The sequence below is a fragment of the Nuphar pumila genome, chromosome 3 (assembly GCF_984573655.1).
Source record: "Nuphar pumila chromosome 3, dmNupPumi1.hap1.1, whole genome shotgun sequence".
Taxonomy (NCBI): Eukaryota; Viridiplantae; Streptophyta; class Magnoliopsida; order Nymphaeales; family Nymphaeaceae; genus Nuphar; species Nuphar pumila.
The window spans coordinates 46176188-46190590 of record NC_143251.1 but is presented as its reverse complement, the minus strand read 5'-3'; the positions used below and the strand labels follow the sequence as shown (position 1 = coordinate 46190590).

Below are 14403 nucleotides of genomic sequence, written 5' to 3'. Positions count from 1 at the left end.
AATTGAATGCCTAAATTAAAATGTGAATGAATTTGAGTTTCCCTACACACAAGTGATGTAATTATTAATGTCATGAAATGAATGATGGTTTATGTAATTATTAATGTCATGAAATGAACGATGGTTTATGTATCTGAATATCATGTTCTTGTTATGATGTGGATTCCCTTGACTCTTATTTCTAAAATGATGAAAATTTCACTTGATTGCATCGTTTCAACTTGAATTGCATTCTTCAAGTTTAGTTTTGGTTTCCTACGGGCATGTGGTTCATGCCCTACAATATTTGCAGATAACCTTGTGGAGGTTTGAAGCGAAACACGAGTTGATACGTGGTTAAAGACTCCAGTCTTACCTAGTACAATTCTTGGAGGGATCAGGCGAAAGTTTTAAGAGTTAAAAACTTATATAAATATTATTGTTTGTCTGAATCCTTACATTTAAAGAAGTGAAATCTTTTTGGAATGAGAACATTTTAAATTTTGTCATTTCATTTCTATTATGTTCTTGCATATGGTTTAGAACATTAAATTTTTTATATAACTCCTCAATCGTCTCAAACCTTGATACATTTTGTCTTCCGCATTTCATTTTTCACATGTGATAAAACTTTAGAGTAATAGTCTAAATCAAGTTGTGTGTATCTGATACTGGGAGGCTAATATACACTCGCGCTTGCGCTCAGGTAGGGGTGGCAAAACCTGACACGACCCGCCAACCTGCCTCTTAGGCGGGTTCGGGTTTGGCTTAAACAGGTTCGTGTCATAAACGGGTTGACTCGCCTAACCCGTTTATTAAACGGGTCGGGTTCGTGTTAGGGGTATGCCAACCCGCAAACCAGGCTGACCCGTTTAATAAACGGGTTAGGCGGGCGAGTCAACCCATTTACCCAAACCCGACCCGCCAACCTGTTTACCCGACCCGCCCGCTAACCCGCCAACCCGTTTACCCGACCCAACCCGTTTATTAAACGGGTTAACCGGGTCGGTTCGTGTTGAGGTATGTTGACCCGCCAACCCATCGACACGACCCGCCAACCCGACCCGATTGCCACCCCTACGCTCAGGTGGGCCGTCTAGTATTTGAAACGGTTAAAATGTGGCCATAGATAAACCTGTTGGCATATTACCTTTGAAAACCATGTGAATTGTTTATATAAATAAAAAGTTTTAAATTTTTTTTTGTTGGGAAAGTTTTTAAAAGGTTGGATTTTTGGGGGACGTTACACCCAGCCCCAATGTCTTCTCTTCTTCTTTGCATATATTCTAGATCATCTAGTGGTACATATTCTATTATGGTATAAGAGCAGGAGCGTGTCAGATCGCGTCCATTAAGGTATGTCTTAAGAGATCTTGGGCTTTCTTTTCCTGTTTGCCTCTCTTCGAGTTTCTCCTCTCTAAATTTCCTTTTTGTGAGTCCTTATTCTTTATCTTCTTTTCTTAAAAATTCCTCGTTATAACTATTTCCAATCTGTTTTCATTGCTGCTATAAGTCTTTTTGTCTAAAGGAATCTCATATCGATTTTCTGAGCTCCTGTTTGACGCCAATGTCAGTTTCTTTCTTCTTCTCTTAACCCCATAAAAGATTCCAGTGCATATTTGGAATCACATGCGTGTTTCTTTTCTTAGATTTGCAGGTTCCTTTGAGTTTCATATATCACATCACCTACTTTACCAACTTTATCCACCTCAACTTACACCAAAATCACATTTACAAATAAAATTTAAAAACATTGAGATAGGACATACTTCTTATTCAAGATGATGCTTGTAATTCAAATTTTGCATATGCATACATGCGTGTTTGTGGTGCTCCAAATGCACTTCAACTATTAAGGACAGTAAAAAATGCAACATTATGTCTATTTTATACCTCATCACTTGCCCTCATCCATGCTAAAATATATGTATATATATACTTATATATGTATTCATATATATAGTATATTTTTTACTCTTTTATTTTCTGTTATTTTCAGGGGTATTTTGGTCTTTCCCCTTGTAATAAAATCTGTCCTCTAGGGACAGTTGTTTTTTTATTCTTGGTCCTTTTTTCAAAAGACCAAGGGCGCTTGGTTATTCTCCCAAAGAGTCGTTGGGGCTCTCAATGACTCCTTGGGAGCACTCAATAGCCTCTCTTAGTGGCTGTTTTGTGTATAAATCATGGTTGCCAATTGAGAAAGCGGGAGCGGGAAGCGATACGGGAAGCGGGAGCGGGAAGCGAGGCACTTTCAAAATTTTAGGAAGCGGAGAAGCGTGGGACCACTTAGGAGCGATTCGGGAAGCATCTCGAAAGCGACCTAGGAAGCGTCTCGGAAGCGACCTAGGAAGCGTCTCGGAAGAGAGGGGGAAGCGAAAAAAATAAAAATAAAAAATAAAAAATACAAAAAAATTGAAAAAAAACAGAGGAAGCAAGGGGGAAGCGTGGGGGAAGCGAGGGGGAAGCATGATGGGAAGCGCGCTTCCCATTAAAGGGAAGTGTGTCCCCCATTAAAGGGAAACGCATCCCCCATTAAAGGGAAGCGCGCTTCCCAAAAAAGGGGGACGCTTCCCCCCCCACGCTTCGAAAGCGCGACGTTTCGCGCTTCCGTAGCGCGCTTCGGGGAAGCGCGCTTCCGGTAACTCTGGTATAAATAGGGGTTGAACCCCTCTTGTGCAAACAATGTTTCTATAAGCATTTATGCTCAATAAAGATGAATATTTTTATATTGTGTTTTTCGATTTAATTCATTAATGTCTTATATGCACTTAGTGCTTGTGTTGTTGCCCCTTGTTGGCTATTGTTTTGTCTTATAATGGACTTTTGCTTGTGCACATTGTGATTGTGATCTTGTAATCCCTTAGTGGCATTGGTTCGTGCTTGTGTACTTTTATGATCGTGATCTTGTAAAGCCCTTAGGGGCATTTGTAACCTTTGTAAATTTCATCACCTAAATATATTTGAATTTCATGGCCAAAATGCAAGGTTTTAAAACCCGTGACTCGAAACTCGACTCGTTCTTTATGGACTCGTGACTCGATGGGTCAACTCGGTGACTCGGACCGGGTTTTGTTAACTTTTGATTTTAAAAGAAAAACAATATATAAATTATCATTTAAACATATAAAAGTTTGTAGAATGACTTAATTACTAGTGTAATTGATTAATAAGTAAAATAACATCAAGTAAAACTATATCTAACTTATAATTACTCATCTAATAGCAAGAAATCGAACAACCAAGCAAAACAATAATTCAATATTTCAATAGAAATAAGCCCTACGAGAGTATGTTCATTGCTTTTATTTTGATTTAAATTGGATCTCGGATATCATGTTCGGATCTTTGATATTGAATCCTGGATATCCTATTCGGATCTCCGAAATTAAATCCTGGATATCCTGTTCGGATCTTTGATATTGGATCTCAGATATCCTATTCGGATCTTCAATATTGGATCCCGGATATCCTATTTGGATCTTCGATATTGGATCTCAGATATCTTAATTGGATATCTAATAGTAGATTCCAGATAATTGTTCAGATCCTTAATATCGGATCCTCGATATCATAAGTAGATTTTACAATGGGTTCACAATAGTCCAAGTAGTTTTTTTATATTGGATCCATAGCATATTATTTGGATCCACGAATCTTAAATTGAATCTTGGATGGACAAAAATTTAATATGGAATCCATAGCATTGTATTTGGATCCGTAATATTTTACCGGATGTTTGGGTCTCAAATTTTAGTACTCGAAAAATTTGGATCCTTGAATGGACCCGGATAGCCCAAATATGGACCCAAAATGAAATGGATCGCGGGTCACAAGTAGAAGATCCAAAATCTACTTTAGTTTAAAAAAAAAAGAGAATAAAAATAACGTGTGTCACACGTAGGAGGGGTCAAGGCTGAACCCTAATACGTGGACATTAGGTAATTAGAAGAGAAAAAAAATCATGAAACCCAAAAAGAAAAAGTGTGTGGGTGGGTGGGGAACCCCATTCGCGCTGAGTAGGGAGAAAAGGGGGGGAAAACCGACCCCCACCTCTCACCCACGACTCTTCTTCTTCCCTCATTTTCTTCTCCAACTTCCTCTCACGAAAGTCCTTAAAAGGGAAACCCCAAGCAGGCGTGAACCACTTCCCATCTCTCTCTCTCTCTCTCTCTCTCTCTCTCTCTCTCTCTCTCTCTCTCTCTCTCTCTCTCTTACCCGGTCCAGTGTGAGGGTTTCCCGAAATCTCTGCAGGGGAAGGAAAATCAACAAAAAAAGGTAGGATTCTTGTGATTTTTGCAGTGTTGCCTCACAATGCATCGGTGTTAAATCAGACTGAAACTTCTGTCCTGCGTGTGTGAAGTATTTTGAACTACGTAATTTCTGTGTGATGGGTAATAGATAATCTTCTGAACGCACATGCGTGAAATCAGACTGTAAAACTTTTGTCCTGCGTGTGTGAAGTATTTTGAACTGCGTAATTTCAACAGAATATATCTTGTTTTGTATCTTGTTTCCATGGACAAAATCTGTGTATGCCTATTTGTAATTCCTGAAATATGCTAACCAGAAATCATGGTAGAACTTGATGTACTGCCATTGGATATTTTTATGTCAAGCCCAATGACCAATATGCATAACTTAGACTGATCAAAATTTCCTAATATGCGTGTTCTGAATTCTACCATGATAAAAATCCTTCGAATAATAAAAATCGTTCGGTTATGCGTATTTAGATAAAAAAAATATTTTGAAAATCATTCAACTTTTAATATGTGGGTTTAGCTTTGAAATATACTTTAGAATTCCTGAGTTGCGTGTCCATTTTGAGTGTTTTTCTGTATCATGTTCAATAACAGAAATGGATGTATGGGTCTTACTATAGTTTAGTTTTTTGTGTTATATTCTAAGGTAAAATCGGCTATTACGTATTTTTCTGAAAAAGGAGTCTGCATGTTTCCATTGGTTGAAATTTCTGTGATTAACTTCGATGTTAGAAAAAGATATCTGTGTTTTTCACACCATGACGAAGAATCGATTGCTGAATAAGTACAGTAGTCAAACTTATCTCAAAATCTGCTTGTTATATTAGCTGTCATTAGTTTCTTTTCTTTTTTTCGGAAAGAGCAATAATAGGAAGTAGTGTCTGCTAGTCGCAGTAGTTAGTTTCTGATGCAAATTTTAATTACAGCATGTTGTTCTGTTAATCTCAATAATAGTTTGAAATTCTATGTTCAAGAAATTGACTGGAATTTATATATGTATACGTTCCCTAATAGTGTTTTATTTCTATATTAAGTTTCCTAATAGTTTTGGGATTTCTGTGTTAGGTGATTTGTTGTCTTAAAAGTATTTACAGAAATTTATTTATATATAGTTCAATGACAGCGTATTGTTGTGTTGAGACAATAATGGGTTTTTGAAATTCGGTGTTAAGCACTTGGACAATGAGAGTTTGGACGTCAGTATTAGTTTTAATACCAGAAACTTATTTTCATGAACTAATTTCTGCAGTTAGTTCAATGATGGTTTGAATTTCTACGTTAAATACCCTGACTGGAAATGATTTTTGTGTTAGGTTATTGACAAAATGTTTTGTGTTGAGTCCAATGACAGAAATCGTTGACCGCATAGCTTAAAAACTTGGGGATTTTAATATTGGACTCCATGATTAAAACTCTATGTTTGCATAATTATTTTTTAGTTCTTGCTTATAAAACTTGTACACTGTACACTATACCAAGGGTAAAATCCTGTTTATAAATTCTTTAATGCAAAGGACTGACATTATGTACCCTGCTCATATAAGTGTTAAGTCCAAGATTGAGTAATCATAGAATTGTGTCTTATGAAATGACTCTTGGTGTGAAGTTTTACAATTACTTTTAGGTAATTGACTTGAAAGTGTAACTTACCTACAATTCTCAAAGAGTGAACTCATAACTGAGCCTGCAGGTCGGTTTGGTGCTGGCACATAAGTTGCCAAGCCAGGGAATTGAGAGTTCCGCATGGGCACCTCGAGTTTCATAAAAATAAATACACAAATAAATATAAATTTAATATTTGACCTGACTGGTTTAAAAGTACTGAAGCTCTCGTGTTCGACAGTTTAAAGGTACCAGAGCACATTGAGTGGGATTGCATGAATAAATTGATATTTGGCAACCTACCTACTTAAGGTGGGAATATTTGGGAACATGCTACTACGGTGCTATGATTCGTTACTTATGTGAGTACCTGTAACATTGAGCTACTATGTTCAAATCATATAGAACCCCTGAGAAGTCAGGTAACAAATTTATAAGATAAGTAACCCACTCGGACTCAGGCTTACCTTGGAGAGGATAAGTGGTACACAACTCTGGGGATATGAGTTGTTTAGCTTCGAGCGACAATGGCTCATTGGTCCCCAGTCCTCGGAGTTAGGGGATCCGGAATATCAAGTTATCTTAGATGGTAGGTCCAAGTTCTTCTGCAGAAGTTAAGAGTGCATCATGTTTGTTTGGCCTTCGGGAGGTTCTCTCGTTTATTAAACTGCTCCTTTAAGATTTCAGTTTCAATTAGACATTCGGGTTAATAAAAAACACAGCATAACAAACCCCCGAATATTATCTTTTGTTACGGTTGCCTTGGCCTGCGAGTACCCGCGGGATAATTACACAGAAACTTAAATTAATTATTTTATATTTTTATCTATATGGAATTCATGATATTCTCTACTTGAAAATGTTTATCATTTATTTATGCTTATTCATATGACCGAAATGAATTACGCTATTAAATGTTTCCTACGACATTCATTTAATTATCTCATGCCATAGCTTTACAATTCATTGAATAACCAATAGCATTGCACATCCTTGTTACATTGTATACATGCATAATCATAGTAATTCTACTGCTCAGACTGGTTGTAGTTTGATCCTATTATTTTATCATTTCACGTGAAGAATAGATGACACAGAGTGATTGCGGGATGATGTAGGAACCATGATGCACGAATTTTGTATGTTCCTGAGACAACTTGAAATAACTTAATTATTTTCATTTCTGCTTTTGTAATGATCCTAACATTTTGATTAATGTCAAATTTTATTGGTAATGGAATGGATAGTGTTGCTTTGATTTCCCCGTAAGGTACCCAAGATGTTTAACCTGGAGGGGATTGAGTAGTTCCGTCGTGTTTTAAAAAAAATAAAAAATTCCTCAAAAAATTGGTTAAGTTTCGGGATGTTACAGCATTGTTTTTGTATTTTCCATTATTTCGTTACAATCCAAGGAATATAAAATGCACACGGTTAATCCTATCAATGAACTATAGGCAAATTCTATGCTTCCAAGCTGCTACAGTTGGTTAGGCTCCTGTTATGGCCTTGTCCTCTTTATTACAAAAATGTGAATGTACAATTTTCAGCACAGACTAAAATCCCCTTATTAACCAACTACTACATGCACAAATCACAACATAAGCACACCTGAGTCATAATTAAAAAATTACTATTGCTAAAACAATTCAGCTTGTGACTCTAACAATGGGCAAAAATCAAGAAAATAAATTCAGCTCACCATGCCATATAAAGAGAGGATATGAACAGTGTCAATGGAGGACATTCCAAAAAGAACAGCACTAAGCATGGAAGAATAAGCAACTAAGTGGCTGACAGATCCAGAATAGTTGGGAGGCTCAGGAGGTGATAAAAGCTTCACAAGGATTTGTACTGTGTGCTCCTGCAGAGAAGCGTAAACTGTAAGCAAGCAAACAGAGAAGCATAAACTGTAAACAAACTAATAAAACAAATTAAGAGCTTGAAACTAAAGCATTTGGCAAGATGATAACTGTTTAGTGCAAATATTACATTAAACAAGTCAAAACCTACTGAATAGTTGAGAATCTGACAGACAAAACAAGATGTGAAAACACCCAAATCTAGATTTGTCATCTACAACCAGCACCATACTCTGTGACACAAACATGGAAGATTCAAGGTTCATGCTTGTAAAACACACTGAAATCATATAATGAGACACCTCTAGGTAAATTCAGAATAATCAGGCAAACTTCTAATGAATAAAATTTTCGAAAACTGGCAACTAACATATAAGTAGAGTGAAGTGCAAAGAAAGCCTATAATAGGTTCTTAAAGAGAATGACTGTTTGGGTCGTAATCATTCCTTTGTTCTATTTACTATATGCTAAATCCCTATATACTTTGGTTTATAAGGATTATGTGGTAGAAGTAGGTTGCCAAATCAAGAAGCTATGCAGGAACCAGAAGCAAGAAACAAGGTGCTTTTAAGTATATTTGAAACAGGAAGCAAGAACTAATTAAGAAGCATTTTAGAAGTGAATCAAGAAGCTTGTAAAATAAATAAAGATTCAAAGTTGTTATAATATGTGATCCTACTAATTCATCTAAATTTTATTAACTATTTTTTTAATAGTTACACATATATGTTAATATAATACTTATTGGACCTAAAATAAATTTCTCTTTTTACTATATTATAGAATTAGTTTATTATATATATCAAATACAAAAACAAAACTTTGTTTGAACATATCTTAGAAAAAAAATATTACAATAACTAGTAAGCAGTAAATAACAAATGAAGTTTAGCATAATACACTTATGAGTTATGAATTATATCACAAAGAGTGCATAATAGCACATATGTTCTTATCATGAGGAAAAGGTTCTGAACAAGGTTGCCAAACTAGAAGCGGGAAACGATACGGGAAGCATAAGTGAGAACCGATACATTTTAAAATGTATAGGAAGCGGGAAGTGAGAAATAAAAAAACAATATAAGAATTGAATGGGAATCAAAATGCAACACAAATAAAAACTAAAATAAAATTGATTATTCTTAAATTTCATGATTTTTTAGTGTAAGAATTAAATTTTTAACAAAATCTAAAAATGATATTGCCAATTTAGAGAGAGCACATGGAAGTGAGTGAAAAGCGTGAGACAAAACACATAAAAACATGAAAAGTAGACAGAAAACATAAAGAATATATGAAGCATGTGGAAAGAATAGGAGAAACATGGGAGAATTGAGATTCTCATCAAGTTTCGAAAGCGAGGAGTATCGCGCTTCTGAAGCAAGTTCTCGGGAAGCGGGCTTCCCACATATCTAAGAAGCTTCCGGTAACTCTGGTTCTGAACACTTGTGCCTTGACTTAGTTATTAGATTAACATAAAATACCTTTGAGTTTATAAAGATAAAAACACTTTTGAATTAAGAAAATATACAAAATATATTGCCATTTCATTCCCAATGTGCCCGTGATGTGAGCACAGGGCAGGTTGTTAGTTAGCATGTATCATCTGACAAGAATACAGTATGGTGTGGACCGACAGGACGAGGTATGCATAAAAGTATGTGGCACGAGCTATTGAGCTTTCTACAGTGCTTACCTAAACAACTCCCACGAAGAGGGCAAGATTCTTTTTTCTAACTTTCATCTATAGGGGCCAGTCAATTATTCACTATTGAATGACTGGCTGAGCACTGAAATCCTATCAAGAGTATGGTCTGTATACAAAGTATCTTCAACCCACTCCACAACCCTTAATTGGATTCCCCTGCAGCAAATCGCAATGAAAAGATTTATTGTACAATCTAATTAAAATAGCTCAACCGTGTTTTTATTATAGGAATTACAGTTCATTAATTATGCAAATGTGTCAAATTTTAATCAAAGTTCAATTCTTATGTTGAAAATTTGATGTCATTGAAAATGTGCTTCTTATAATAGATGAAACAGAGTTTCAGAAGCGCTTAGCTTCTGGCTTCTGAAGCAGTATCCCTAGATAAGTAGAAGCTTCCACCAGCCATGGGTAGAACATGTCCAAAATTTAGATTTTATGATAAAAAACAAGATTGGTGTTCTTATGTTATTGAAATTTGTTTGTAGTTATGTTACTGCAATCACGGGGTTTTACCAACCCAATCCAACATGAGCCTCCATTAAGGTTCTTTTTGGTAGGCTGGTATTTGGCAGTGAAATGCCAAATCATAGATTTGTCAAATCCAGGATTTAGGAGCCTTGGGATTTGCCAAATCCATCAGTTATTTTGAAATCCTCTTTTGGATTCCGGCTGGGGTTGGCATTTCCCTGCCAACTACCAGCTCCCAAACAGCCACCAGAAAAGTTCAAGTTAGAAAATCCACCATTTTAGTAAGGAAGTGCATATTGCCAATTAAACTAAAAACTAGACTTTATCTTTAATCACCTGGATATTCCATCCACGTATCAAAGATTCACCACATAGAATCTTAGCTGCAGCAGATTTTTCATCCTCTACTCCATTTAAAGCAATGTGATACAGTTTTTCAAGCTCCACTAAGCTTCAATACAAAAGGAAAAGGTCAGAGGACAATCACGAATGACCAACATGCCCTCAATGGAGGTGAACATTGTGGCATACTTGCTAGTTATTTCAATTGGTTGCCAGATATTAAACCTTTCTGATCATCTGCTATACCTCGAAGCAGGAGTTGAGCTGAGTGCCTGTCTAAGTGAACTTGTTAATGGGGCCCCATCCATGAAGTTTGACCAAGGAGATCCCTGTGCTATCATTGAATCTTTTGAAGCATTTGGTGACATACTTACATAGCCGGGCCAAAAGTATGAAGATGTATCAATCAATTTCCTTGCAATACAAGCTTCAACTATGAGATGCTGCATATTCCCAACTGCAAGGGAAAAGGACTATGAGAAAATGACATCATCCATGAAATAACAATGAAGGAAACAGTGACTTTCTATTGTGAAATAAATGACATCCAAAACCATTCTCACACAAAAGCATGACTGTCATACGATCCGGAGTGGTACCTACTGGTGGCATCCAGCCTCATTCAGCCATTCAAGATCTGCAATAATACTATCATCTCTCTCTCTAACTTCAAAGAAAGGGGATTTCAATGCTCTAAATTCATGTTCTGCCATCAATTTTTGGGTTCTTTTCCTGGTAATTTCTCTCATTTTTTTCTTTCACGATTTGGATTCCTGTTTTGCATGTCTTCTTTCTAGGTTTGACGATGGAGTACTATTGGGTTGTTGTGATTAAGGTTAACATGCTTCTGATACAGGAAAAGGGTTGAAATTTTAGTGACTAATTTTATCTCTCATTCAAAATTAAGCATTCTCAGTTGAGATTTAGAGTAGGATTGTATGGGGCGTGATTGTCAGTGGCATTCTTTTTCAGATGTGGTGGGCAATGTAGAATTGCTGCTTCACTTCCAATTTTTTATGGTGGTTAGTAAATAGCAGGGAACAACACTCTTTGCTGGCCCTTCTACTAGAAACTAGGTTGAGATGTAATTTGGAGGGGCTTTTTTCTATTTTGTTTTACTATGGTGGTTTTCTGGTGATGTGTGGGGCAACCATCGAATGAAAGGGAGGAGGGGTTAGGGATAGGGTAGGGGTTCAAACAGAAGGGTAGAATGGTCATTAGGTGGTTATGTTAAAAAACTATTTTTAGGCAAATGACAAAAAAACCCTGCAAAAAGAATCACAAAGAAGCCATTTTGAGGGGCATATAATGTCCTAAATTCGATTGTGAATGTTATTAGGATGCACAAATGGTTGTGCATTATAACACTTCCCTATATATATATATATATATATATATATATATGGCAGGTTTTTATAGGGTTTGAAAATCACAGCTCAAAAATTTTCATAAATTTGCAAGGCTCAAAAATCAGTTTTTAATTGAAAAAAAACATGATCCAAGTGTCAACTCCAAGAAATCGACCATGTTGAACATATATACAGGCTCAAATTGTGAACAAAAAGGTGGAAGATCATTTAGAGTTTTAAACCCATTTTGCATGTTCCCATTACTATATATAGGGTAATACATCTGTGTTAAATATGGCATGTTGCTAAATGACTCATTTTATTGGATTTCCGGTATTTTTTTCGAAATTCTGACCGTTCAGATGTGTTCAGCATGATTGATTTACTAGAAATCAACACTTGGATCATGCATTTTGTATGGAAAAAGTGGTATTGGAGCGTCGAAAAATTATAAAAATTGTAGGCCATTGATTTTTGAAACCTTAAAAAACCTATCCATGCATCGGAATCAAATGCTCCAAGAACTGATTCATATAAAAAAAGCATATAGATTGCATCTGTATGGTCAAAATTTGGAAAAAACACCAGAAATCTAATAAAATGACTCATTAAGCACTGTACCATATTTAGCACGGATGTATTACGGTACCCTATATGGATATTACGCATATTTAGCACGGATGTATTACCCTATATGCTAAATGGGCACAGTGCTAAATGAAACATGCTACTGGACCCTGGGGGTTTTTCAAAATTATAACCGTACATATGTGTTCAGCATGATTGATTTACTAGAGATTGACACTTGGATCATGCATTTTGGATGGAAAAAATGGTATTTGGAGCCACAAAATTTATGAAATTTGTAGTCCGTTGATTTTTGAAACCTTAAAAAACCTATACATGCATCGAAATCAAATGCTCCAAGAACTGATTCCTATAAAAACAAGCATATAGATCACATCTGTACAGTCATAATTTCAAAAAAAATGAAAATCCAATAACATGTTTTATTTAGCACCGTGCCCATTTAGCATAGATGTATTACCCTATATATATGCTAGAGATTGAGTGAATTTTTTGTTTTGGAAGGACATAAAGAGTTACACACATTTTTAAAAAGTAACGAAGTGTACTTTAGTAATTTGAATTTGAAAAGTGAGAGATTTTTTTATCAAAAAAATAACATGCAACACGAACACTTAGCATGTGTATCACATGTTTACCTATGTTGGTCAACATCATGTCTTTAATTTCATCTATTTCTTTTTATGATCTTGAATATTTAGTTTTATTTGTGTGTTTTCCTTTAATTTTGTCATTATAAGTTGAATTTCAATTTAAGTCAATTTTAGTGTTGCTATTTTTAATCATAATTATTTGAATTTGTTGTTTAAGAATTTGCAAGATGATATCCATACTTCATTGCTTTAGATTAAGAATTTTGAATACATAATCACACACATCTCTCTCTCTCAAGTTATGAAGGCTCCGCTTGACAGCTCTAGTCAAGTTGTGGACGAACTTCCCCGTTGTGGTTAAAAGGAAGAAAAACAAACCAGGCAAAGCTACTCAATCGCCTTCTCCCCATTGTTGCTCTGCACGGCACTCCTGCAGGGCGTGATGCAACGATAGATGATGAGAAACTGAGGAGCCTTTGAAATTGGATCAAACACGGGCACTGAAGTCGTCTAACCAAACTACTGGTCTTCGGCTTCATAATGCCTCTCTGGTACTTTCTATATATAATGTATAGACGCGTCCGTGTGTCACTGTGTCCTAGTGTTATGAAACTCATGTCAAACAAAGCATGTTCATGTTGTGTTCTATACCAGAGTTGCAGAAAGCTTCTTTAGATAGGTGGGAAGTCCGCTTCGAAAGCGTGATACTTCTCACTTCTAAAAATTGATGAGAATCTTGATTCTCTCACGCTTCTCCTATGTTTTTCACATGATTCATATATTCTTAATACATGTTCTCTCACTCTACTTTTCATGTTTTTTATGCATTTCCTCACTACTTTCTCACTCACTTCCATGTGCTTTATCTAAATTGGCAATCATCATTTTAAGATTTTGTTAAAAATTTAATTTTGTTAAAAATTTAATTTTGTTAAAAATTTAATTTTGTTAAAAATTTAATTTTGTTAAAAATTTAATTTTTACACTAAAAAATCATGAAATTTAAGAATAGTCACTTTTATTTTAGTTTTTATTTGCATTCCATTTTGATTCCCATTCAAATCTTATATTGTTCTTTTATTTCGTGCTTTCCGTTTCCTATACATTTTAAAATGCATAGCTACTCGCTTCTGCTTCCCATATTGTTTCCCATTTCCGCTTCCTAGTCTGGCAACCTTGTTCTATACCCATATATGTGTTTGTGTGACCTAGGAAAGGGGTAAGTGGCCCCATCATTAATCATAGGTTAAATGCACGCACTTAGGTTCACCATAACCATATTCCCTCACTAAAGGAAAAGTAACAAATATTTGTAACGTGTGGTAAATGCTAATCCATATGCATCCATGTAAACTACAACCACATTCTCAATACAAGCAAAGACAAATAATAAAAATTAGATAATGACCAGGTGCACAAAAAAGATAATGGAACTCATAATTAATTTATGAAATTCATAACCATAGTTTTTTTTTGGGGGATTAGAAACTCATAATCATAGTTAGTAGCAAGACATGAAACAAGAAAATTTGTTAGATACTAAGTATGTTATGTAAAAGGTTTTGCATTCAAAAAGACGGCTGAGAAAAACAGCATAAAAAATGAAATGTAAAAAAATCGGCAAACAATACATATGGATTTAATTTGGTT

The 14403-nt window shown here is 35.5% G+C and overlaps 1 protein-coding gene across 3 annotated transcripts in view; it reads right to left on the bottom strand.

Moving 5' to 3' along the window:
* Positions 1–14403, bottom strand: part of LOC149842782 (mediator of RNA polymerase II transcription subunit 33A-like) — a 77375-nt gene that overhangs the window by 56684 nt on the left and 6288 nt on the right. For all 3 annotated transcript variants that reach the window (XM_089999430.1, XM_089999432.1, XM_089999431.1), the window contains exons 7-9: positions 10470–10680; positions 10218–10332; positions 7543–7704 (exon numbers count right to left, since the gene is read on the bottom strand). In XM_089999430.1, coding sequence (XP_089855556.1) covers positions 7543–7704; positions 10218–10332; positions 10470–10680 — 488 coding nt within the window. The remainder of the gene's footprint in view (positions 1–7542; positions 7705–10217; positions 10333–10469; positions 10681–14403) is intronic.